At 46.9% G+C, this 23,089-nt stretch overlaps 1 protein-coding gene and 1 long non-coding RNA gene across 4 annotated transcripts in view; one reads left to right on the plus strand and one right to left on the minus strand.

Moving 5' to 3' along the window:
- Positions 1-23,089, plus strand: part of TTC28 (tetratricopeptide repeat domain 28) — a 625,746-nt gene that overhangs the window by 512,688 nt on the left and 89,969 nt on the right. For all 3 annotated transcript variants that reach the window (XM_036908924.2, XM_036908925.2, XM_036908926.2), the window contains 6 exons: positions 8,706-10,047; positions 11,322-11,845; positions 15,503-15,612; positions 17,291-17,420; positions 19,725-19,943; positions 21,856-22,021. In XM_036908924.2, the coding sequence (XP_036764819.2) occupies positions 8,706-10,047; positions 11,322-11,845; positions 15,503-15,612; positions 17,291-17,420; positions 19,725-19,943; positions 21,856-22,021 (2,491 nt within the window). The remainder of the gene's footprint in view (positions 1-8,705; positions 10,048-11,321; positions 11,846-15,502; positions 15,613-17,290; positions 17,421-19,724; positions 19,944-21,855; positions 22,022-23,089) is intronic.
- On the minus strand, positions 1,918-5,002 carry LOC118924280 (uncharacterized). The gene is made up of 3 exons (XR_005029536.2): positions 4,521-5,002; positions 2,844-2,946; positions 1,918-2,389 (listed from the first exon to the last, which is right to left on the minus strand). It is a non-coding gene; the product is annotated as an uncharacterized LOC118924280 (long non-coding RNA).

Raw genomic sequence — 23,089 nt, forward strand, 5'->3', positions numbered from 1 at the left:
GTCAGAGCTTCCTTGCAGGCAAAGCAAAAAGAGAAACACATAATTCTCATTACCTTAAAAATGGGAGCATGGAATTCCTCAGGGGAAGGAAAGCTGACTTCTAAAAGAACTTTCTCAAGAGAGCTTTTACATCAGGGATTCTGGTAACAAAATTTATAGTACCGTTAAAATTTTAACAGCAAAGATTATAATAGATTTCAATGTACTTTTTCTGATCACAAACTTGAATAAAAATAAATCAACCAACCCTAGGGCAGTAGGATTAAACCCAATTCACTAAAGCCTGTTGTGTGTGGGTTCAGGGTAATTTGGTTCAAGTTTATGCATTTTAGTGGTCTTACTTGACCCGGAACTAGAATTTAGGACATCCAGAAGTTTAGATGACTCAAGAGCCCCTCAGGAAACTTCTGTCAGGAGGTGTTTCTCCTCTCACACAGACTTTGTCAGGACATTTTGAAATGATCAGTTATGACGAGGGCTTGGAGGGCTCATACTAGACGGCCTGTCCATCAGGATGGGTGGGGTCTGGTACAGTGACGACCGCCCACGGATCTTCATGGCTCAGTTTATATTCAGACTGAGCCTATCACAGGTTCATAGGGTCCTCGGGGGCAGCTCAGTCACCCAGGCCGCCCGTGGCTCCATGTTCCTGTAGTGGCACTGCCGGGGACACACAGCTTCCTCCGTCACTGGGGCAGGAGAAGAAAGAGCATGGGCTAGTGTATTCCAGCTCCTAAGTGCTTCTGTCTGGAAGTAACATCATTTCTACTCACATTTCACTGAGCAAAGCAAGTTGCTTGGCCCTGGCCTGACTTCCCCTGAGTAGGGAAATGCATGTCTGGATGCGGAAGAGAACCAGAAAGTAGGGCACATTAGTAAAGTCGGCCACTGATGGGGGAAAGGGCAGTCCCAGCCAGGAGAATGGGATGAGAAAGTCAGGCACACAGGGCAGGCTTGGCCGGGGTGGAAGGGTGAGACAGGCCACGCTGTGGCCGGCACAGCACAGGGAGCGTGGGGCCGGGAAGGGCCGCCTCGGGGCTGGGGCTGGAAAGCTTGCAAAGCGGCACTTTATTCTGCAGGCCAGAGGAACCCCGGGAAGGTGCTCCAGGGAGGTGGGACTGGTCCAGTTTTTAGAGGCTCAGCTCAAGGGAGGAGCAGAAGCAGCTATCTCTGCGTTTCAGTGATTATACCCAACCCTTGAAACAAAAGAAAAGTTTGTTTCCTATTGAAACTAACTCCCTGTACCGTTTTCTGCATTGTTAACTTAGGAGGGTGCCTCCCACCTCTTACTGTGATCCAGAATGAAAACCAGGCACTCTTTGCCTTTTCCAAACAGTGACTAATGGCTGAGCTTGGCCAGGCAGGCCCAGCATATTTTTCACTCTGCTCTGGGCTTCCCACCAAGTTCTCCCGCAGTGGCCTGGCCACGGTCATCAGGGACGCCTGTGCCTAGCACTTCCTACCCCCTCATCCATCTCCACAGCAGCCCTCTCCAGCCACCTCCTTTTTAATAGGTTTAATTATGACTTCCCCTACTTCACGGCACAGTTCATCTTCCCCATCGCCTCGGGATTTACAGCCATACAGGTCCAGGGACTTTCTGAGCTATTCATCTGCAGTCTTAGTTTTTAACCATCCAAGGAAAGTAGGAAGGGGAGCCGTGTATGAAGGCAGTGACGTATCTGTGGCCTCCATGGGCTTCAGGCTGGCCTCTTGTCACTGTCATTGAGCCCAGGCCTCCGGACAGTGTGCAGAAAGGGACTGCAGAAGCACTGACTGCCTCAGTTAAGCCTGAGGGGAGCCTTGAGGGCCAGGGACAGAGCAATTAGGCCTTGTTCTCTTTCCACTGTGTGTTATTTCCTCCGAATTTGGTTATAAGATGAATAAGGTTTGGGGATCTAGTGTACAGCATGGCGACTGTAGTTAATAATACTTATTATATGCTTGAAATCTGCTAAGAGAGTAGATCTTAAGTGTTCTCACCACAAAAAGGCGATGGACATGTTAGTTAACTTGATCGTGGTAATCAGTTCACAATGTATATGTATAGCAAATCATCACTTTGTGTACTTTAAATGTATACAATTTTATTTGTCAATTATACTTCACTAAAGCCAGGGGGAAAAAAGACAGCTAGTTTCCAGTGGACTGGGTTTGTGGGAGGGAGGGTGGCTGTGCAGGGTTTCCTGGACCTTATTACAGTGGGCTCCTCGGGCATGAAAGGGAGGGGAGGGGAGGGCAGGGGAGGGCAGGGGAGTGGGGGGAGGGGAAGGCCACCCGGGACAGAAGTGGCACTGAACTCTCCATGTCAGTGAAGACATCCCAAATTGCTGCTGAAGCAAAAGAAGATAACAGGCTCTTCTCTTAGCCTTTGGAGGAACAGGTAGAGCTGGTGGGTTTGGTAGAAAAAGAAGACAGATATAATTAAGATAAAATGATAGCAGAAGAGACATGCGACGGTCCAGGAGGTCCCCGGGGGTGACACCCACACAGATGATCACATCCACCCCCTCCTCCTTCTCCATCCCTGAGTCTCTTAGGATTTTCTGGTCTCTAATGTATATTTTCTGCACTAGATACGAATTTAGCCAGACCATCAGTTTGTTCTTCGATAGCTGCCACAGGGTTGGTTTGCCACAATAATATGTAAATGTTAATAAGGAAGAATTGGGTATAAAATCATGAGCACCTTTCACAAGAAGGCACCCCAGCATCATTTTAGAAGGGGGACAGATGAGAGAGCAGGGACTCCCGACCCAGGCCGCAGGGTCAGTCCCGCCCCCTGGAGCTGTGCGCCGGGTCAGCTCTCAGCCCTCCTGGGTCCCTGAGACCGCAGTACCGACCTGCAGGATTGTTTCCGAGTGGGAAGGAGGTCATCAAGGAGAGAGCCAGGCACGAATTCTCAGGCAAAGCTCACCTACCAGGCAGATGCTTGTAGCTGAAATCCTATGACAAGTGATTTTGGAATTATCTTTCATTGAAAAAAAATATCTGTACCTTTGCTGTCCTCCACTGGCAAAAGTAATGGAGACTTCTCTCCAAGTACATGAATAGTAACTGGAAAATGAGTTAGGTAAAACATCCGCTTAGCTGCATTTCCAGCACACAGCATTTTGCTGTCCTGTCTTTCGTTCCTGCCATCTGTTTACTAACCAGGTCTGTCCCTTCCTCCCCACCCAAGCGTTGAGATATTTTAGGACAGTACAGAAGAACTCTATGTGGAAACTTGAGAGGGAGAGAGGCTGGGGAACCAAAAGATGCCCAGGGCTGGAACAGCGGGCCCCCTGGAGAATTGGGAAGCGTGATTGAGAATGTCAGGTGCTGTTTCTAAGGAGCAGGTTTTCCCCACATGCTGTTACCATCCCCTCCACCCTGCTTGTTTGACAGGCAAAATACCATCCTGTTCTTTAAGATCATTTGAAATTAAAGGTACAACTAAACACCATGACTATAAGTAAATCAAAGCAGGGGGACAAAGCACTGTGTTGTTTTCAGTCTAAGCATGCCCCCGTCACAGCCCGGAGAAGGCTAGGAGGCTGGTGGCGCTGTGGAGGCTGGTGACCAGCTGATTTCTTTCTCTGCCAAGGTCCCGAAGACAGAAAAATGAACTTAAACATACACATCAGGACTTAGCTATGAGGAAGAGTTTCCTGATCCAAAGGGAGTTACACAGGAATGTGCAGTGCAGATCTCTCTGTATGTACTTACTAGTCAGGGTAACATTCGACGATGGAAATTTTCACACACACACACACACACACACACAGAGAGAGAGAGAAAATAGTATAATGAAACCCTATGTACTCATAACCCAATTATCAACATTTTGCTAATCTTGTTTCATCTATTTTCATAAACACACACATACACACAGGCTTACTGTTTCCCCCCACTAGAGTATTTTTAAGGTAAATCATAGATACCATGTCATTTCATCTGTAAATACCTCCACATGTAATTCTAATAGAAGAGAACTTTTTAAAACATAGCTACCATCCTATGTCCACTTAGTGAGAGTAGTAACAGCTCTGCTTTTCTGGAAAGCAGATGGGCCGGTGTAGCTGGGGGCATGCGGGCCAAGAGTTGCTCCCTCAGCGGTGCCGCTAATTCACTTCCTCTCACTGGGCCTGGGTCACACTGGGTCTCTTCCAGTTCCCTAAATCTGACATTTCCCCTGAGAATAGCTGGTGATTTGGCTAGGATGAAGCAGAACTTGGCTTGTTTGAAAGCGGCAGGAAGGAATAGATGAGCTCTTAAAGCCCCATTTGGGTTGCGTACTACCAATAATCAGAACAATAATATTTTCAATAAATGAGAAGAGCACTTCTGTTGTTTGTTGAGGTACACTAGGCCCTACTTTCAGAGAATTTGCAAGAGAAAAGGCAGGTAGAACGCACTGCTAAAATGCTAAAGGTTCTAGTTTCGGGAGAAATTCTTCTGCTTGGCCTGTCCTGTTCACACCACACTTGGTCTTTGCTGGTAATGTTTAATAACAAAAGCGAAATGTATCAAGCACTTACCGTGTCCCAGGCACGTGTGCTGACTCCTCATCTTCATGATCTCCTCGGCCCTGACAGCGAAGGAGCTCTTTGAAGTAGGTGTTATTACTCCCAGGGCAGTGACCACTCCTGACACTTAGGTGGAGGCCTACTGCGGCGATGTATAAATCCACAGCCGCATGTCCTTTCTCCACACGCCCTTGTGAGAACTCGGCTTTGTGAGGCTGTTCTGCCCCACTAATCTTCCCTTAATTCCCCTCCCTGCAGCCCGCTGCCCCCTAGTACACCCCTGCTGACAGGCCCTCTGTAAGTCTTCATCTGAGCGACGGCCCTGGAAAGTCAAGCTGTGGCCTCGAAAGGGAAGGAGGCTCCGCAGCTTATCTCCCAGCATGGGCAGTCACTCTGCTGGCAGTTCTCAGGGCCGCTTTTATGTCGCCACAACCAAGGGGAAGGCTGCCAAGAGTGTGTTCCAGTCAGAATTCTTCAGGCTGGCAGTGGCCGGGGCAGCAGAGACACAGGGCAGACGGAAGTCTTTGTTTTGAGAATCTGCCTCAGATTCTTCAGAGACCCTTGGAAGGGTCAGAAGAAGAGGAAGGGGAGGAGAAGAGGGGGCTGTGTGGGCCAGCTGGCTGGGGGTCAGATCATTTTGCCATAACCAGCAGGCAGTTTCTTTCACAAATCAGTGAACCCTGGGTAGCCATTATCATTCCAACTGCTCCCTATTAACTAGGCCAGACTCCTAAGTCCCTGAGAGTAAGAGAACTGGAGTCCCTTTTCCCTCCCCTCCCTCTGTAATAACTGCTCATAGCATGTTTTGATAGCATGCTCCGGTGCACAAAGCTTATTGATTTACATTGTTGTGTTTCTCATACCATTTCTTTGAGATGATTATAACCTGACTTTATTAATAAGAAAACCAAAACACAAAAAATTGTTAATTAAAAAACAGAAGGCTCAGAGACATAAAGTAACTGTCTCAAAGATACTCAGCTGAAGGAGGTGGAGCCAGGCTTACAAAACAGGACTCCTGACCTGATGTCAGTACCTTTGTGCCTTCCAGGTACTTAGCCGGTTTCCTGTAACATGGGGTGCAGGTGCGGTGGGGTAGCAAGGAGACCTGTGTCTTTGGTGGGGGGGTGGGACATGCAAAAAACCTGAGCTTCCTCTGTTGCCTTCTCTGAAGTCTATTTGCTTCCTCTTAACATCATCTTAGAAACCAATAGTAACCATATTGGCTTAAAAATCTTTGCACTGAAATTCAGAAGCCATGGGGACAAAATCAATGCAAAGGCATTGCTGTGGGAGAAAGTGCTCAGAGGGAGAGGCTGGCACTCCTGCCCTCCCCACACCCACCCACCGCCCTCACCCCCAGCTGTGGCTTTATTCGTAACTATGGACTCATGGCTGGACAGATATTTTGACCCTCATTTTAGAAACTGAGAAGAGAGGGAGTAAATGATTTGGAAATTTGAAATCTAAAAGTTTTCTCTTTAAATAAAAACAGTTTAGATATAAAGCCAAATTCAGGTCTTCAGAACTGAAATGTTTCTGTCATTAATAAATTTTCTCCACTAAAAGGGTTCTAGGTGATGCCAAGGTTCGCCTCTTGGGCACCTGAAAGTTTCTAACCTTGAGAAAGGCTCTGAAAAGCTCTGCTCCTTCCAGCTGTGCTACTGACGACCTTGCCAGCCCAGGGGAGGGACCAGACTCGATCCCCAGGAATATTGCTTCTCTTATTGGATCAGAGTTTCAGAAATACTTTCAGAGATTTTTAAACCAAGCATTATGCATTCAACATAGGAAAAAACACTTAAAATACAGATAAACAAAAAGAAAAATAACTAATTTCACAACTCAAGCATTATTACTCTCAAATTTAAATTAATTTTATGTTGTATGTATAAATGTAAACATGTGCGTATATACATACATCCTAATGTTTTTATTAAAATATTCTGTTTTGTGACCATAATATAGCCCATTAATATGTTGTAATTTTTTCCAATGTCAATAGATAAACTTCTACTTAACCATTTTTAATGATACCATATTATTCCATCATATAGAGTATCATGATTTACTTATTTTTAAATTATCAAATGCTTTACTCATACAAGAAAATACACAGAAGAATTACCATGATTCATTTAATCTCTACCGCCTTGAGAATCCCCTTTCCTGGAAGCACATAGGAATATCTGTAACTAATATTTGAATTTCACTTTACAGTTTATAATTACTTGCTCATACATTATTTCATTTGACCCTTACTACTACCCTTTAAGACTGGCATGAAGATGATTATTTTCCTCATTTTATAGATGAACTAATAGTACTCAGAGGGGTTAAATGATTTATCCAGTACCCCGTGTCCAGTTAGTGGCAAAGAGATGGCTGGGCCCAGACACAGGAGTGACTCCCGTGGTGCAGCAGACCTCCACCACAGACAGGGCAGGAAGTCGGGCCCGGAAGAGGAGCCTGACATGCTCCTCTCTGCCTGCCTCACTTCAGCATTTATTGTGTGGACTGGCATCACTTCACCACTGCCTCCCTTATGACCCAGTGTACTTTCTGAGGTCAGACTCGTGTCTTCATTTCTCTCTCTACCCCTGCTGCTCACCACAAGGCTTAGTACACAATACATGCACAGTTCATGTTGGCTGGCTCAGTATGTGTATGAATGAATGAATGCATGCATGTATGCATGAATGAATGAATGAATGAAAGGTGTCACAGAGGTAAGCACATTGTGGGGATTGGATTTTGACAGCTTTCCTTCTCCACGCTTCTCTCTTCACTTAACATTTTAACAAGAACCTGTCTTAGTATTTTTGGGCTTTTGTACTTCTGCAGACTTTGGTCACCACTGCAAAGCTCACACGCTGAGTTGTAGAAATACATGTTCAAAACCAAGGGCAAGGAGAAACCTCTTGGCATTCAAGGTTCTGTCTGTCTTTTCCAGTGCCTCCTGTCTCAGCCCCAACTGGGATGAGCCAGGCTCTCCTTCAAGCGACTTGCCTAGTTGGAAGTACTTTATATTTATAATACATCTCATTTTGAACTGCTTGTAAAAACAATACTTTAGCAGCTATAGCATAGCTTATAACAGTTGTTTGAAGTGCTATTTTGACTGTACAAGCTGTATAGCAGAATTATAAGAAATTTTCAAGCAAAAATCATTCAAATCTCATTACCTAACAAGGCAACTATTTTTATTTTTGCACAACACCCGCATGTTCTTGGTCATGTGTACCAAGTTGCTGTCACAGGGAGCGTGCAACGTGTTTTCAGCTTTTTTCCACTTACCATTATTGTAAGAATCTTTTTCCTCCATTTTTCTGCGGAGACTTCATAATTACCTTTTTAATGACTGCTTAGTCCTCTGTTGAGCTGATGTGCCAGAATGTAGTTGTATACAGTCCAGTGTTTGCCATTTAAGATCTTCTCTGATTTTCCACTAACCTGTCTTCTGCAGTGAAGATTGCTGTGCATACAGCTTTTGCACTTGATGAGTGCTTGCTTTAGAGGGCATTCCCAGGAGTAGGGCTGCGGGGCTGAGTAGGGCTGTTTCTGGTCCTCGCGTGCTGGACCAGTTTATGTCCTACAGTTGATATGTTTACCAATTTCAGGGCAACCTCGCTATAAAAGGTGCTGTTTCAGTTTTTTGTCTGCTAATTTAGTAGAAGTAAAATGGTACTTCAGGGCTGCTTGATTTTGCATTTCTTTGATTATTAAAAGAAATTAGCATTTTCCCCTGTGGTTACTCTTTGCATTTCCTTGGATGTGAGTTATTTGCTCACACCTAGTATTCTTTGCCTAGTTCAGTCCACTGGGGTCTTGATTTTTTTTTTTTAATCAAACCAATGAAATCTTTACGCACAATAGCTGTTGAATTTTTTAGTATGTTTCATATATCTTTCCAGTACTGTGTTTGCCTTTTAATTTTAGATACATATTTATAGTACAGAACATCTTATTTTTGTAATCAAATCTGTCAATGTTCTTTTCTGTTCCTTTGGAGCTTAGAAAGCCATCCTCCCTCTGGAGAGCTGATAAATATTTAATTCTACCTTCTGTTCTTTTTAATTCTTTCATTCGTCTGGTTTGTGTGTGAGTATAAATTGAGTTGCAAATTAGGAATTTTTTCTTCCCAAATTCCTAATCAGTTATTCCAACCTTTCCCTGTTCTTCTATTGTCTTTCTCAGGAATCATACACCAGATGAAAGGCGATTATGACACGGCCCTGAAGCTGCACAAGACCCACCTGTGCATTGCCCAGGAGCTGAGTGACTACGCCGCCCAGGGCCGTGCCTATGGGAACATGGGCAATGCCTACAATGCCCTGGGCATGTACGACCAGGCGGTCAAGTACCACCGGCAGGAGCTGCAAATCTCCATGGAGGTGAATGACCGGGCCTCACAGGCATCCACACATGGGAACCTTGCCGTGGCCTACCAGGCCCTGGGTGCCCACGACCGGGCCCTGCAGCACTATCAGAACCATCTGAACATTGCTCGGGAGCTACGTGACGTCCAGAGCGAGGCCCGGGCCCTCAGCAACCTGGGCAACTTCCACTGCTCTCGGGGGGAGTACGTCCAGGCCGCCCCTTACTATGAACAGTACCTCCGGCTCTCTCCCGACCTTCAGGACATGGAAGGGGAAGGGAAGGTCTGCCATAATCTCGGCTACGCCCATTACTGCCTTGGAAATTACCAGGAAGCAGTAAAGTACTACGAGCAGGATCTGGCACTAGCCAAAGACCTTCACGACAAACTGAGCCAAGCGAAGGCTTACTGCAACTTGGGCCTAGCATTCAAGGCTCTGCTTAATTTCAGCAAAGCTGAAGAGTGTCAGAAGTACCTACTGTCCCTAGCCCAGTCCCTGAATAATTCCCAGGCTAAATTTCGAGCCCTAGGGAACCTGGGTGATATATTCATCTGTAAAAAAGATATAAACGGTGCAATAAAATTCTATGAGCAGCAGCTGGGCTTAGCTCACCATGTAAAGGACAGAAGACTAGAAGCCAGTGCATATGCAGCCCTGGGCACTGCGTACAGAATGATCCAGAAATATGACAAGGCCTTGGGTCATCACACGCAGGAACTGGAGGTGTATCAGGAGCTGAGCGACTTGTCAGGAGAGTGCAGAGCTCATGGGCACCTGGCTGCTGTCTACATGGCCCTTGGGAAATACACAATGGCATTTAAGTGTTACGAAGAGCAGCTGGACCTTGGGCAGAAGCTGAAGGACCCGAGTCTAGAGGCCCAGGTCTACGGCAACATGGGTATCACAAAGATGAACATGAACGTGCTGGAAGAAGCCATCGGCTACTTCGAGCAGCAGCTGGCCATGCTGCAGCAGCTGAGCGGGAGCGAGTCTGTGCTCGACCGGGGCCGGGCCTACGGCAACCTGGGGGACTGCTATGAGGCCCTGGGTGACTACGAGGAAGCCATCAAGTACTACGAACAATATCTATCTGTGGCGCAAAGTCTGAATCGCATGCAAGACCAAGCAAAGGCTTACCGGGGCCTCGGGAATGGACACAGGTAAAAGTGACAGAGGACAAATGTGGCTGACAAACTTGCACAAGAGCAGTTGTGACACTAATGGCAGCTTAATGTCTGTGTGGCAGTTTATTAGCCACAAAGTGTTTTCACACATATCTGGTTCCTCTAGTGAGTCTGTGAACTTAGCAGGGGGTATTATTACCCTTGTGATAAGGAGGAAGAAACTAAGTCCCGGAGAGGTTAGGTTAATATCTAGGATTGTCCAGCTTGCAAGGAGCAGCTGAAGAGTCAAACCCCAGGGCTCTCTGACCCCAAAAGCAGTGCCTCTTGCCTACATCATAATGAGCAGGATGAAGGAGACGATAGGCATGGGAAGGATAAATGAATCAATTTAGCTGGTCTTTTCTGAATGCCTTCTGCATTATATGAATGTGTTTATTAATACAGTGTCCATAACCACTAATTACTTAGACCCATTTTGTTGCTTTTAGGGAAAACCACCTGACAGTGGCGGTTATGAGTAAACATACACTCTCATCATGCTAGGCACCTTGCATAGCTTTCTTGCTTAAAATTTTTAGCAATCCTGTATTACTCTACATTTATTATCATCTGCTTCGGGGTGTGGAATTTATTATCATCCAGAAACTGAGGCTCAAGGAAAGAAATTCATGCGCCCCACACAACTGGTTTGGTCGGCTGCCAAAATCTACCCTCTTCCCACTCTTCTCATGTCATCTCTTAACAGCAGGAAAAGTCACCCCACTGGCCGAGGTGATGCTTTCCTTCTGACTGTGGGGAACCCAAGAAGGTGTCTGTGGCTGCACAATATACGGCCTCTCCAGATAGGCAGGGGATTAGGGCTCCTGGAGTGGAGGAAGGGCAAGGGTCAAACTAAATCATCACCCAAGAGGGCTCCGAGAAGCTCAGGGTGAAAGATTTATAGCCACTGTAAAGTGATTTCAAAAACATAGTCTAAGTGGTAGTGGAAATTGGGAGTCCCGAAGAACCAAACAGTTCACTTGCTATCATTGTGCCTATTAATATGTTTTATGTTTCCTCTGGGGTGTATATCCCATTGAATCTCAAGCTCTTGGGAAGGTCACTAAAGGATGACTTTTGAATTGCTTTCCAGATTATGAAATTCCCCTGCATCTCACTCTAAGGGCACATGATAGATTTTTAGCTAGAAGAGGAGTTAAGAGCTTCTATAGTAAGTGACAGTGACAAATGCTTTTCATTTTCTCAGGGGCTTTAGCATGTCTGCACCTGCACAAAATAATATCATTGCTTTTCTGTCTACATCCCCACAGGGCAATGGGGAGCTTGCAGCAAGCCCTTGTGTGCTTTGAAAAGAGGCTTGTGGTCGCCCATGAGCTCGGGGAGGCCTTTAATAAAGCCCAAGCCTATGGAGAGCTAGGAAGTCTGCACAGCCAATTAGGGAATTACGAACAAGCCATTTCCTGCCTTGAACGCCAGCTGAACATTGCTAGAGAGATGAAAGACCGAGCTCTGGAAAGTGACGCGGCCTGTGGCCTGGGGGGTGTTTACCAGCAGATGGGGGAATATGATACAGCCCTGCAGTACCACCAGCTGGATCTGCAGATAGCAGAGGAGACCAACAACCCCACGTGCCAGGGCCGAGCCTATGGGAACCTGGGCCTGACGTACGAATCCCTGGGCACCTTCGAGAGAGCGGTGGTCTATCAAGAACAGCACCTGAGCATCGCTGCACAGATGAATGACTTGGTGGCCAAGACAGTGTCGTATAGTAGCCTTGGGAGGACCCATCATGCCTTGCAGAACTATTCCCAGGCAGTCATGTACCTACAGGAAGGTAAGTGAAGAGGTCTGTCCCGGTCTCTTGGCCCGTCTGAGATTGAATTCAGAGTCTCCTCAGAAGGAAGTACGCACAGTGCGGGTGGCCCCTTCTGCTTGCAGGGAGGATTTCAGAGGTCACACCATCAGTTGACTTAAATCATGGTTCTCCCGACTCTGGCCCCTCGTCGTTAACAGTACAAAGGCGTTCCGTTGTCCGGAAGTCAGTGCCCTGCTTGTGTTGCTCTGCCAGCCAAGCTGCCCGAGGACCTAGAAACCTGCTTGCTTTTCAGAGCCCTGTACTGCTGAGCAGCTCATTCTCACACAAGATAAATAAGGTCTAATGTAAAATTTAAGGGCCTGAGTCCGAGGAGAACCCCGTTCCAGGACCTATTGTCCCTTATAGAAAATATCTACTGTATGAACACTATGGAGAAGTCCATTTTGATGTGGCAGCTGAGGTCTGATCCAGAGGCATCAGTCTGAGGGCCACTCAGCCACCAGGATCCCTTTCCCCTGCCCATTACCCACAGTGTGGGCTGCTATTGCAGTCGTCTTGTTCCAGGCGGGCCCGGAAAGGGAGGGCGACTCCCCACCCCAGGTCCCAGGCAGTTACCTGAGCACAGTCGCCCTTGGATGCACCCTTTCCTTGCAAAAAAAGCAGAAGTCCTGCAGCCATGTGTTTACCCTCCACCTCTTTACCCTTCTGCTCTGGGAGACCCTTTCCCACATGCGTACACTACGTCCTCCCATCCCGGGACGGAAAAACAACAGATCGGATATTCTTGGCTCAGGAGTGAAAGGAAATGGTTGCTGATTTCAAGCAAAAACTCCCTGTACGGTTTCTAAAGGTTTTGCCTATATGGTTTATTTCATCAGATTTAATTCTTTTTTTCTTTTGCAGTGAGAATTTTTTTTTATCAAGGTATCATTGATATACACTCTTATGAAGGTTTTACAAGAAAAACAATGTGGTTACTACATTCACCCCCACCATCGAGCCCCCCCCCAAACTCCATTGCAGTCACTGTCCATCAGATTTAATTCTTACAGTGACCTTGAGAGGTGTATCTTTTTATTCCCATTTGTAGCCAAGTGAGCTGAAGCTCAGAGAGCACAGTGGCTTGGTCCTGACCATGCAGTTGTCGGGGGGTGGGGTGGGGTTCAGCCCAGGTTTTCTGACCCCAGGAACCTTGAAAGACCCCGTGTAGAGTTATGCCTAGCGTCCTAAGAATGGAGCAGGACTGGGGCAGTCACATCCCCTAACGCTTCTGAGCCCAACTGGGAGCCGGGAGGGAGGGAGGCCAGAAGCGAAGCAGAGAGCGGGCCGGGGACTGATGGGTGCTGTCTGCCTTTGCACAGACCACGGATGCTCTGGCCCCCATGCTGAGACGATACAGAGAGGCTGGGAGCCACTTCCCAGACCTTAGTTGGCTCCCATTCCATGGGAGCTCTGCCTCAATGCATTATGTATGAGAGTTGGCTTTTGGCTTTCTGAAACTTGACTGTGGTCAAATTCCAACAGACTGGGGCGATTTTCAGTTGAATTTGTGAAAACTGTTAAAATCAGATGCAGCATATCACCACCTTTCATCTGTGTTCTTTGTACGTCCTGAAATACTGTTTCCATAAAGCAACTGCTTTGCCCGAACCATTGTAACATAATTCTGTATTTAGGGAAAACTCTGAATTTCATTTTGATTGTTCCTTGTGATCTGAAGCTTTGCAGAGATCTGAGTTCTTACCGGGGCATCCCCATGGTGTCTGTCTGTGGCTGTGATCCTCCGGAGGGCCTGGTGGGCCTCGCGGACCAAACCAGATGCCTCCTCTCATGAGCTCCTGTGGTGCAGGAGCCCTGGAAGGCTCTAAGTGCCCCGAGTCGGGTCGGCAGCCTTTTGCTATGAGGGAGCAGTGCGGGTGGACACCACCTCAGTGGCATCTCTCTCTTGGCTTTCGGAGGGGGCTGCAGATCAGTATCACAGGCGGGGAGTGCGGTAGGATCTCACAGGTGGGGCCTGGTCCGAGTCTTTTGAACAAACTCTCCAGGTGATGTGTGTAGGCGCTGTTTGGTTAAACCACAGGCCTCATCCAGCTTTTTCTCTTTTTGCAAGTGAAGAAAGGGAGCCTGGGGCAGCTTAGTGACTTACCTGGAGTTGCACAACTAGTTCTGGGCAAACAAGGGTCTGGGAGAGCCAGACGGGTGGGTCAGATTCCTAAGAGGCAGAAACAGATAGAAACAGGGGCAGGACAGACACCATGGCTGTCCAGTGGGCTTTGAGCTCTTCATTGTCCAACCTCTGGTTATGGGCCAGGGACTGTCCTCCATGCTGGGGATCCACAGAAACAAAGCAAAGTCCTGCTCCGCAGCACAAACCTTCTGGGCGGCCTACCGCGGTGGATTTTGCTTCCAACTAATAAACAGACCTAGCAAGGAGAGCTGTATTGAAGAATGAATATGGTTAGCTCGGTAAAGGTTGAAACAACCAGTATCCTGGTTTTCACCCAAAAACCATCTTCACCCAAAACCATGTGAGTAATCTGCAACTATTTTTGTTACCTAATGATATGATTTAAACTTAAAAAGCTATTTTTAAGTTTTCTGAGTTACGTGCATTTTGAAATACATAATATTTTATGAGTTTGAACCTGAGTATTGCTTTTATTGGCCTCTCAACTGACTCAGTTCCTTTTCAAAAGTCCGAAATTGCATGGGCCCAGCATGCTCAGAGGCAGGCTCCCGTCTACCCTGAATGAGATTTAAAAAAGAAAGGCCTTCCTTTGTGTGCACCATCGTAGCGTGGGAGCCTTCCTGCTGTTTTCTGCACAAACTAACTCCTGTGTACACAGAGCAAGATAATGAGGGCAAGTGATGCTGAGAACGGCTCAGTGCCCATTACAGTGAATGGCTGCCCTCAGATTTGACTCCCACAAAGCGCTGGAGGTGGCTGGTATGCCGAAATCCAGAAGCTCACTGTAGGTAACTGACCCAACCTGCAGGTGCCTATCTGAGCGCCATTAGAACAAGGACAGTTTCATTTCAGGCTTTCAACTCATAAGAGCACTTGTTCTGCAACCCCGCTGAGGCACATCAGAGTCTCAGTCTTCAAGGAAAAGCAGATTGGACGTGAAATGTGTCAGTGGCCTCAGTAACAGAAGGCAGCGTCAGGCAGTGTGAGCATTCTGCTTTCGGGAGGACATCAGATGTGTCGCTCGTCAACATGCATTGGGTGCTGTGCAGGCGAGAGAGGAGAGAGTACTAGATTGCCTCTGTACTTTACCCTAGAACTGCCAGGAAAAGCTTTCACCAGCCAAAGAATTGGGTTAGGTAAATGTACAGGCCAGGATTTTTCACTCGCAAAGCTAGGGATTTTGCATCTGAGAGGGTGGCCAAATTAGGTTTCATTCATTTCTGTGTTTCTGCCTGCCCTGCAAGCCTGTCTCTTGTTGATAGCCAATGCCTAAGCCCTGGCTGGGGCATCTTAGAGTGTCCCTACCAAAACAAAATTTGGAGAGAGTGTTTACTGTGCCTTTGCTGATTCTACTCTTGTCCTGCGTTTCGTCTACCTGGGTTATTAACATACTTTATGTACACGTGAGGCAGAATTACCCTCTGGGATTCCTTGGTAGGGTGGAACTGTCTGTCTTCTGTGTGTCCTTAAAATTTCTCTGATTTCAGGGCTAAGGTTAGCTGAGCAACTGGGCCGAAGAGAAGATGAAGCCAAAATTCGCCACGGTCTTGGCCTTTCCCTTTGGGCAAGTGGGAACCTGGAGGAGGCCCAACACCAGGTGAGCAGGAGTGGGTTTGCTCCCAGAAGCAGGGGAGGCCTTGGGGTACTGTCCTGGTAGTGAAGGCATTTGCCAGAAGGTTCTGACCTCTGCACTTGGACTGACAGACAGGGTTTCCAGCCCAGAGACCTTGAACCATAGTAAAGACTCTTGCTCACTTTTTTGATAGATTTTTCAATAATTTCTTGTGGAATTCTTGTATTACGTGATGCTGTTCCTCATTAAGCCTTAATATGAAATTACATACCTTTTATGACTTAAGGAAGTAATCTAAGAATTCATGATTATTGATTTAGTGTCTTTGAGGGTTTCTAGTTATATTAATAGATATGCCTCTCTCTCTCACACACAAACATGCACGCATAGTTCATGTTTCTGCACATGTACAGAGAGTTGAAGAGAAGCCCACTGTCATGCTGGCTCTGCAGCTTGGAAGGATCCTAAAGTTACGGGTCCTTCTGTCAGGTTGGAGCAGGTGTGAGATGACATTACCTAAAATCACATACTCAACTGCATAGGCAATGTGAGTAATTACTACAGAGGCCTTTGTGCTAGGCAGAGGTGAGCACAAGGGTAAGTGAATCAAGGCCCCCAGCAGAGGTGCTCACAGGACTCGAGGATGAGATGTGACTGAATTTGTGCCATAACATCCTGGAATGTTTGGTATTTCACTGTACTTCCTAAACTATTAAAAGCAGTTTAAAGAATTCTCCAGTTCCTGGTTTTAAAAGTTAAAACTTGTATTAATTTAGTGATTTATACCTCTCAAAGTATTTCACGCATAGAATTTACTCTTCAAATAACCCTGTGAGGTAGAATGATAACTATCCCATTTACAGAGAAGGAACTGAGGCTCCAAATCTTGCTAAAAGTCACACAGCAAACTAGTGGCAGAATTGGGAATACATTCGTCTCTCACGTCTACATCCCTTAAGGTTAAGAATTCGGTTTTTTTAATTTGCATGAACTTAAAATTTGGTGCTGTATTCCCAGCATATAAATATCACAGAGAAGTCGTGTCTCACCGGTAAAGAAGCCCCTTAGGGCAGCAGGGCTGTGCGTCCTCTGGAGCCATCAGCCCTGTAGGGGTCCCTGGGAGTGGGCGTGGCCCCTGGTGGGCCAGTCCAGCAGAGACCTGACCCTGGGCCGCCGCTGGGGACGTGGTTTTTGATTTGGCTGAACTGTCTGTGAAAAGCTGCCCCTCCTAAGAGCGTGGCTGCCTTCATTTCATTTTCTCCCAGTTCCCCCATTTCCAGCGTGCCTGCACCTCCCCTGTGCTCACCCCATCCTGGGGCACCTTGAGTCACGTGGGTAGTGTATTATGGCTGTTTGATGACAAGACGAGAAGCTTTTTGTTTGTTTCAATCAAAATCATCACTTGGCTGGGTTAATGGCTGATTTTCTTCTTACACGTTGCACACTCGAATTCTGTAGCCCTGTCTTCTAGATCCCCTTATCTGTCTAAAATTGATTACATAAATTATAATTTACTAGGTATGATCTGATGCCTTTTCAGGTCCACAAGGGCCTACCTGGAAATGAAAACTCATTCTTTCAAATGTTAAACATTTGTTTTTAGGTTGTGCCCCAAGTTTGTGAGCACAAGTTGTCTCCAGTCAATGAACAGTTGGACAGTGGTTTCTGGGGATGAATAATATTCTTTGTCCCCTGCTTGCAGCTCTACAGGGCATCAGCCTTGTTTGAGTCGATCCGACATGAGGCGCAGCTGAGCACAGACTACAAGCTCTCCCTCTTTGACCTGCAGACGTCATCCTACCAGGCTTTGCAGCGGGTGCTGGTCAGCCTAGGTGAGAGCAGCTCAGGTCCCCACGGTGTGCGTGCGCTCGCGTGTCTAAGTCCCTTTGTGATTGCTGTGATAAAATATGATTTGTTGTTATGACAGACTGTGGAGCCACTGAACGTTTGTTCATTTATTCAACAAATATTTGTAGAGCACCTACTATGTGCTGTGTGCCAGCCCTGTGGATTAAAGTCAAAGACCTGGTTCCTGAGCTCAAGAAGCTCTCTTAGCCTGTTGAGAGACAGAAGCTAGCAAGTTCAGTAGGATGTGATTAGCACAATGGTAAAAGAAACTCAGGCTCTGGAGACAGAGTGGCTTGGCAGGCAGACCCAAGAGCCAGAGACAGTGTCCCAGAGATGGAGAAACTTGAAGCAGGTGTCCCCACCCCCCTGCACCCCGCCCATGTTCCCTTTCACCTTAATACCTGGAGGGAGTGCCTGAGAAGACACCTGGCCTCTTCCCTATTTCCTCTGCCAAATATCTTTTAATGCTGCTGTCTAGTAGATGTCTTTACTCCCTGGGTCTGTCCTCTGGGCTGTGGTGTGGTCAGCGATGATTCTCCCAGGTCTGTGTGCTGCCTGGCCCGGGGGCCACATGCATTTTCCCTCCTCTGGGTCTTAACAGTCCTCTGCCTCTTGTCAGGCCTGTCCATCTCTGAAGACCATTTTCCCCAGCCCAGACCTCGGGCTGAGGAGGCATTTACAGGAACTCACATCTCTGAGGTTGGCTGCTGAGGCCTTGTCAATAACCCATCCTTTGCTACATCTATACGAATGCTCAGACTTCCCCTTGAAAAATGTATCTATTGAATGTACTCATTGCCTGGGATTGCAATTTATTATCTATTATAATCACAATGTTAAGTCTATCTAACACTTCGGAGCCATTTTTCCAATGTGCAGAGAAATCATCCCTGCTATTCCAGTTAATAACTTAATAGAGTAAAAGGCGACATTTGCATATACACATTAAAGTCCCCACTTTCTACTAATACTTCACCTGCAGGGGCCAAGGCATCCTTGAAGTCCTCTTGGCGCTGCAGCCTCTGGGCTCCTGCCTCTGCCCACTCCCTCTTTGGACCCTAGTTCTAGCAACTCTCCTGCATTTGATTTCCAGTGCATGCTGGTACTCTGCATTGTGCCCCTTCAGTAGGTCTAAACAATCCTCAGTTGAAAGTCTGTGGCTTTACATTTTTTTTTTTTTGGTATCATTAATGTACAATTACATGAGCAACATTATGGTTACTGGACTCCCCCCATTATCAAGTCCCCCCAACATACCACATTACAGTCACTGTCCATCAACGTAGTAAGATGCTGTAGAGTCACTGCTTGTCTGTGGCTTTAAATATTTATGTGTCCCACACTTGTGCTTTAGCTTTGAACTGAATTACAGACTAGATTCTTAGAGGGAGTAGGATTAGAAATTGGATTGAAAGACCGAGGAAAGGCTTGAAAGAGAACACTTTCAAGAAATTAGAGACCTCAAAGGTTTAAACCCTTGGCCCACGGGACTAGGAGAAAAGTAAGCACATGGGAGCTCAGAATGAAATGAGGCATCTGCTCTAACAACAATATCACCTGTTACACATGTGGTGCTCTGAAGAGTGCTTACCGGACACAGTGCCCTGCGGTGCCTCGGTGAGGCTGCACAGTAGCCCTTCGAGAGGAGCAGGGCGACTATTAGGCTCCCTCTTTTTGACACAAGGTCAATGAAAGGGAGAAGATTCAGCAGAAGGAGTGGCATGTGTAAAGGCGCAGAAGTATAATTTGGGGGAACTGTGGTGGAGGTGGGGGGCCTGGACGATGTGATGCATAGAGAGGCTGCACCGAGAAGAGATGGAAAGACGGGCCAGGGCCGTGTCCTGTAGGGTGCATCTGCCAGCACGGAGTCTGGATCAGAGTTGGCTGGGGGAGTGAGAGAGTAACCCAGGAGCAAAGTCAGGTCTCAGGAGCCGAGTGAGTGGGGTCAGAAGCCAGGAGGCCAGGGATCCACTCTGGGTGTGGAGCAGAGACGGGCGGGGCTGCGCATGCATCCTCTGAACAGACGAATCTCCCTTGCGGTGTGGCTGCAAGACAGGGGAAGGCCTGCTGGCTTGGGGTGGCATAGACTCTGAGACCCGGGGGTTTTATAAGAGTGGACACTGCAGCCGTCGGAGGCAGGGGGTTGAACTTGAAACAGTGTGACACACTCGGCCACACACCGGAGCACAGGGGCAGTGGGGTTCCTCCCCAGGATCTCTGTACGTGATGTCTCTCTGGAGGGAGCACCCTTCCCACGGGACTCCTCAGCATGTTCCTTTGTCTCCCAGGCCATCACGATGAAGCCCTGGCTGTGGCAGAAAGAGGACGGACAAGGGCATTCGCCGATCTCCTGGTAGAGCGGCAGACAGGACAACAGGACTCCGACCCCTACTCCCCAGTCACTATTGATCAGATCTTGGAGATGGTGAATGGCCAGAGGGGACTAGTGCTTTACTATTCCCTGGCTGCTGGCTACCTGTATAGCTGGCTGCTTGCCCCTGGGGCAGGTAAGATCTCTTTCTATGGAAAGGGGGCAATTAAGACACCAGACTGTGAAAGTCGAATAAATAGAGGTGGAAGAGGTGCGTTACTGTAGATCAGACTAAGGAGCTGATGTCTGCTTTCAGCAAAACCTCAGCCACAGTAGATATTCCATGGTGGGGAATTCAGTTAATAAGACAGCCCAGCTTTCTCATTCCCCCAAGAAATCTTGCTGCTTGCTAGTGAATGTGTAAAGCATTTATCAAGGAAGACCAAGAGCAGGAGGATTAATTTCACTAGCAGCCCTATTTTTAGGCAGCTGTTCATTAGCTAATAAAGAGATGACTGTAAGTCCTAACAAGTTCTTTCTAGATATGATTTAATTGTGACCCTTTGTCATGGTAAAGTTAAAGACAAAAATGATAGCAACAACTCTTACCCCATATACATATGAACTCTTATGCTTGAAATTCTGAGTTACCAGAACCCATTTTAACCAGTTCTGTGGTAAACCTATTTCAAAGTAAAAATCCCCTTTGATTAAATCGGCATTAAATGCTCAGGCTGTAACAGTTTCACTAAATACAGAACCACTAATTAGCTGGCGTGGCCATATTTTTTGCATAATAAAATGCTGATGGCTTTACCGTGCTGGAGACACACCAGATCCAATTAGAGTTTATTGACTGGGGAAGTGGATCTTCTAATTGGGAACCTTGAAGAATGGGCTTCTTGAGTATCTGTAAGCCAATTTCAAAAATTCAACTGCCAGGGAGAATTGACAAGGCTTTCTTGATTATGTTTCTATCCCTTTGATTAAAAAAAAAAAATGATGGTTGGATGACAGCTCTTAGATGCTTCTCGAGTTCTGAGCACTCGTGCCTGTACGTTCTATGCCTTCGCATTATTTTTTATAACCTTTTCCCCTTAATTCTATGATTTTATGGGGCTTCCATAAAGAACATTCTCACCGCTGACCTTTTTATGCTAAACGTTTTCAGTTGTGATGTTCAGAGGGGCTCAGTGAGTCAGCCGCAGGGGGATGAATCCCAGCCCACCCGCCCCAGGGGCCCTAACACCCAGGAGGGCACAGCTGATGACGGAGTGTCGAGCTCTCTCTCTCTCTGTGGTTGTTACTTTTGGGGGACATGATTTGACAGGTGGTATATCCAAATCCCTGTAATAATGAGCCATGTATAATGAGGCTCCTATTGTTTCTCTTTCCGTTCCTCTTTGCTCTTAATGAGATTCCGAAGCGGGGCTCTGCTCCAGCCAGGGAGGACCGGCATTTTCCAGGGCTGACACACCTCATTACCATTTGAGAATATGTCCTATGTTTATTGCCAGAAAACCGTTTTGGACTGCCTCCGTTTTGTGTAGCCATCATTTTTTTTGCTCCTTTAATCCATTACTGATGGTTGACCAGTTAGTCTTATTTAAAAATGGGTTTAAAATGTTTTCATCTGGGCTTTGTACTACATATTTTGATTTGCTTTTGTGAAATGAAAGGTCCTTGAGTAACAATTTTCCACGTGGCTAGTTCAATTTTTAGTTCAGAATTTCCCTTTCTGGGGAGATTGTACCTTGGTGTGCTCACGCAGTATTCCCGAAAGCACACTTTTCCCTAGTTGGTGCTTCTGAGAAGCATCTGTTTTGAAACACCTGTGAAGTAGTCATCATTCCAGGAGCTTCTGAATATATATATCATCAAAAGCAAAAGCCCTATCTTGAATTCTTGATTTCAAGCAACCACCCGGTTGGTAAAAGCTGTAAAAAGGGTACTGACCGAAGTTCTGAAAGCTCTCTGGAAACCTCATCTCAGGATTTCTTCCCGCGGTTGGAGGCGGGGGTGCTTGTTAGGAGGTCACGTAGTGTGGGCATCGCTGCCACCGGTCCCAGTAGTCGTGTGTAATGTTGCCGGTGCCTGTCTTGTTTCAGGAATTCTCAAGTTTCACGAGCACTACTTGGGCGACAGCTCAGTGGAAAACTCCAGCGACTTCCAGGCGGGCAGCGGCGGGGCTCTTGCGACAGCCACCAGCTCGGCCCTCGAGCAGCACATTGCCGGTGTGCGGGAGGCCCTGGGCGTGGAGTCCTACTACTCCAGGCAAGTAGTCCAGGGTTCTCAATCCTGTGTTCAGACGCAATCTCAGGTTTTCATTTGTTTCTTTCATAAACATCCTATCTGAGCTAATGGAAGGAATCTCCTGGGATTCACACTGTTGTGCGTAGTCCTTTCACCGCTGCTGCAGCAGAAAACAAATACGTGTTTCTGGAGCGCAAACCTTCTTAGCAGGCTGTCCGTTCTTTTCGGTAGTTTCCTTTCAGACAGGGAAGGGCCTCATCAGAGATGCCCATTTTATAAGGAGGGTTTGTAGAATGTTTAAATGGAAGCATGACTTTGAATTTAACATACAAGCTAATTAAAATGGGGATGATTTTTTTGGTATAAACAGATTCATGATGAGTTTGTATTATAGCTGAATGTGTGTTTGAGAGAGTAATTGAGCACCCGTGAAAAGATCGATGTGTTGGGGCACTGAGGTGAAGGAAGTGGAGCTCCCAATAAAGAAAACTACCATGCAAAGACGGTGGAAGTTGTATGCTTATGGGAACGTTTTATCATGGTTGACTCTTTTACATATGGAAAACAATTTCCACTCGGGTCCTGCTTCTGGGGAAAATTGGAAGAAGGGGGTGCCTTATTGCTGGGTCAGAGCCCTGTTTCCCTGGTGTCTCTGTCCTCCATCCGGTGACTGATGAGGGTCCGTGTGGCAGAGTATCTGCTGTGTTAGCTGGAGTCGGGTCCTGAGGACGTCTGCTTGCTTCTTGAATGATTTTACTTGTCATGATGAGCCTAAAGGTGTCACTGTGATTCCTCAGGAGATGCTTGTCCCAGACGCCATGTGTGTGCTGGTCACTGCCAGCAGCTGGACTCATGTTTGGGGGGCTTATGACGTCAGGGACCAGGTCTTAGGTGACGCGATGTCAAGCCTGGATGGGACTATGGTGGTCATCTAGCCCAACCCCCTTGTTTAACAGAAGCCAGCACAGAACAGGACGTGCTGATGGCCAAGTTACTGTCAGAGCCATGATCAAAACCATCTAGATCTCACCCAGACTCCCAGGCCAGTGCTTGTTCTGTTTCTAATTATCAAAATTAATATCATATTTT

The sequence above is a fragment of the Manis pentadactyla genome, chromosome 14 (genome assembly GCF_030020395.1).
Source record: "Manis pentadactyla isolate mManPen7 chromosome 14, mManPen7.hap1, whole genome shotgun sequence".
In the NCBI taxonomy this organism is placed as follows: Eukaryota; Metazoa; Chordata; class Mammalia; order Pholidota; family Manidae; genus Manis; species Manis pentadactyla.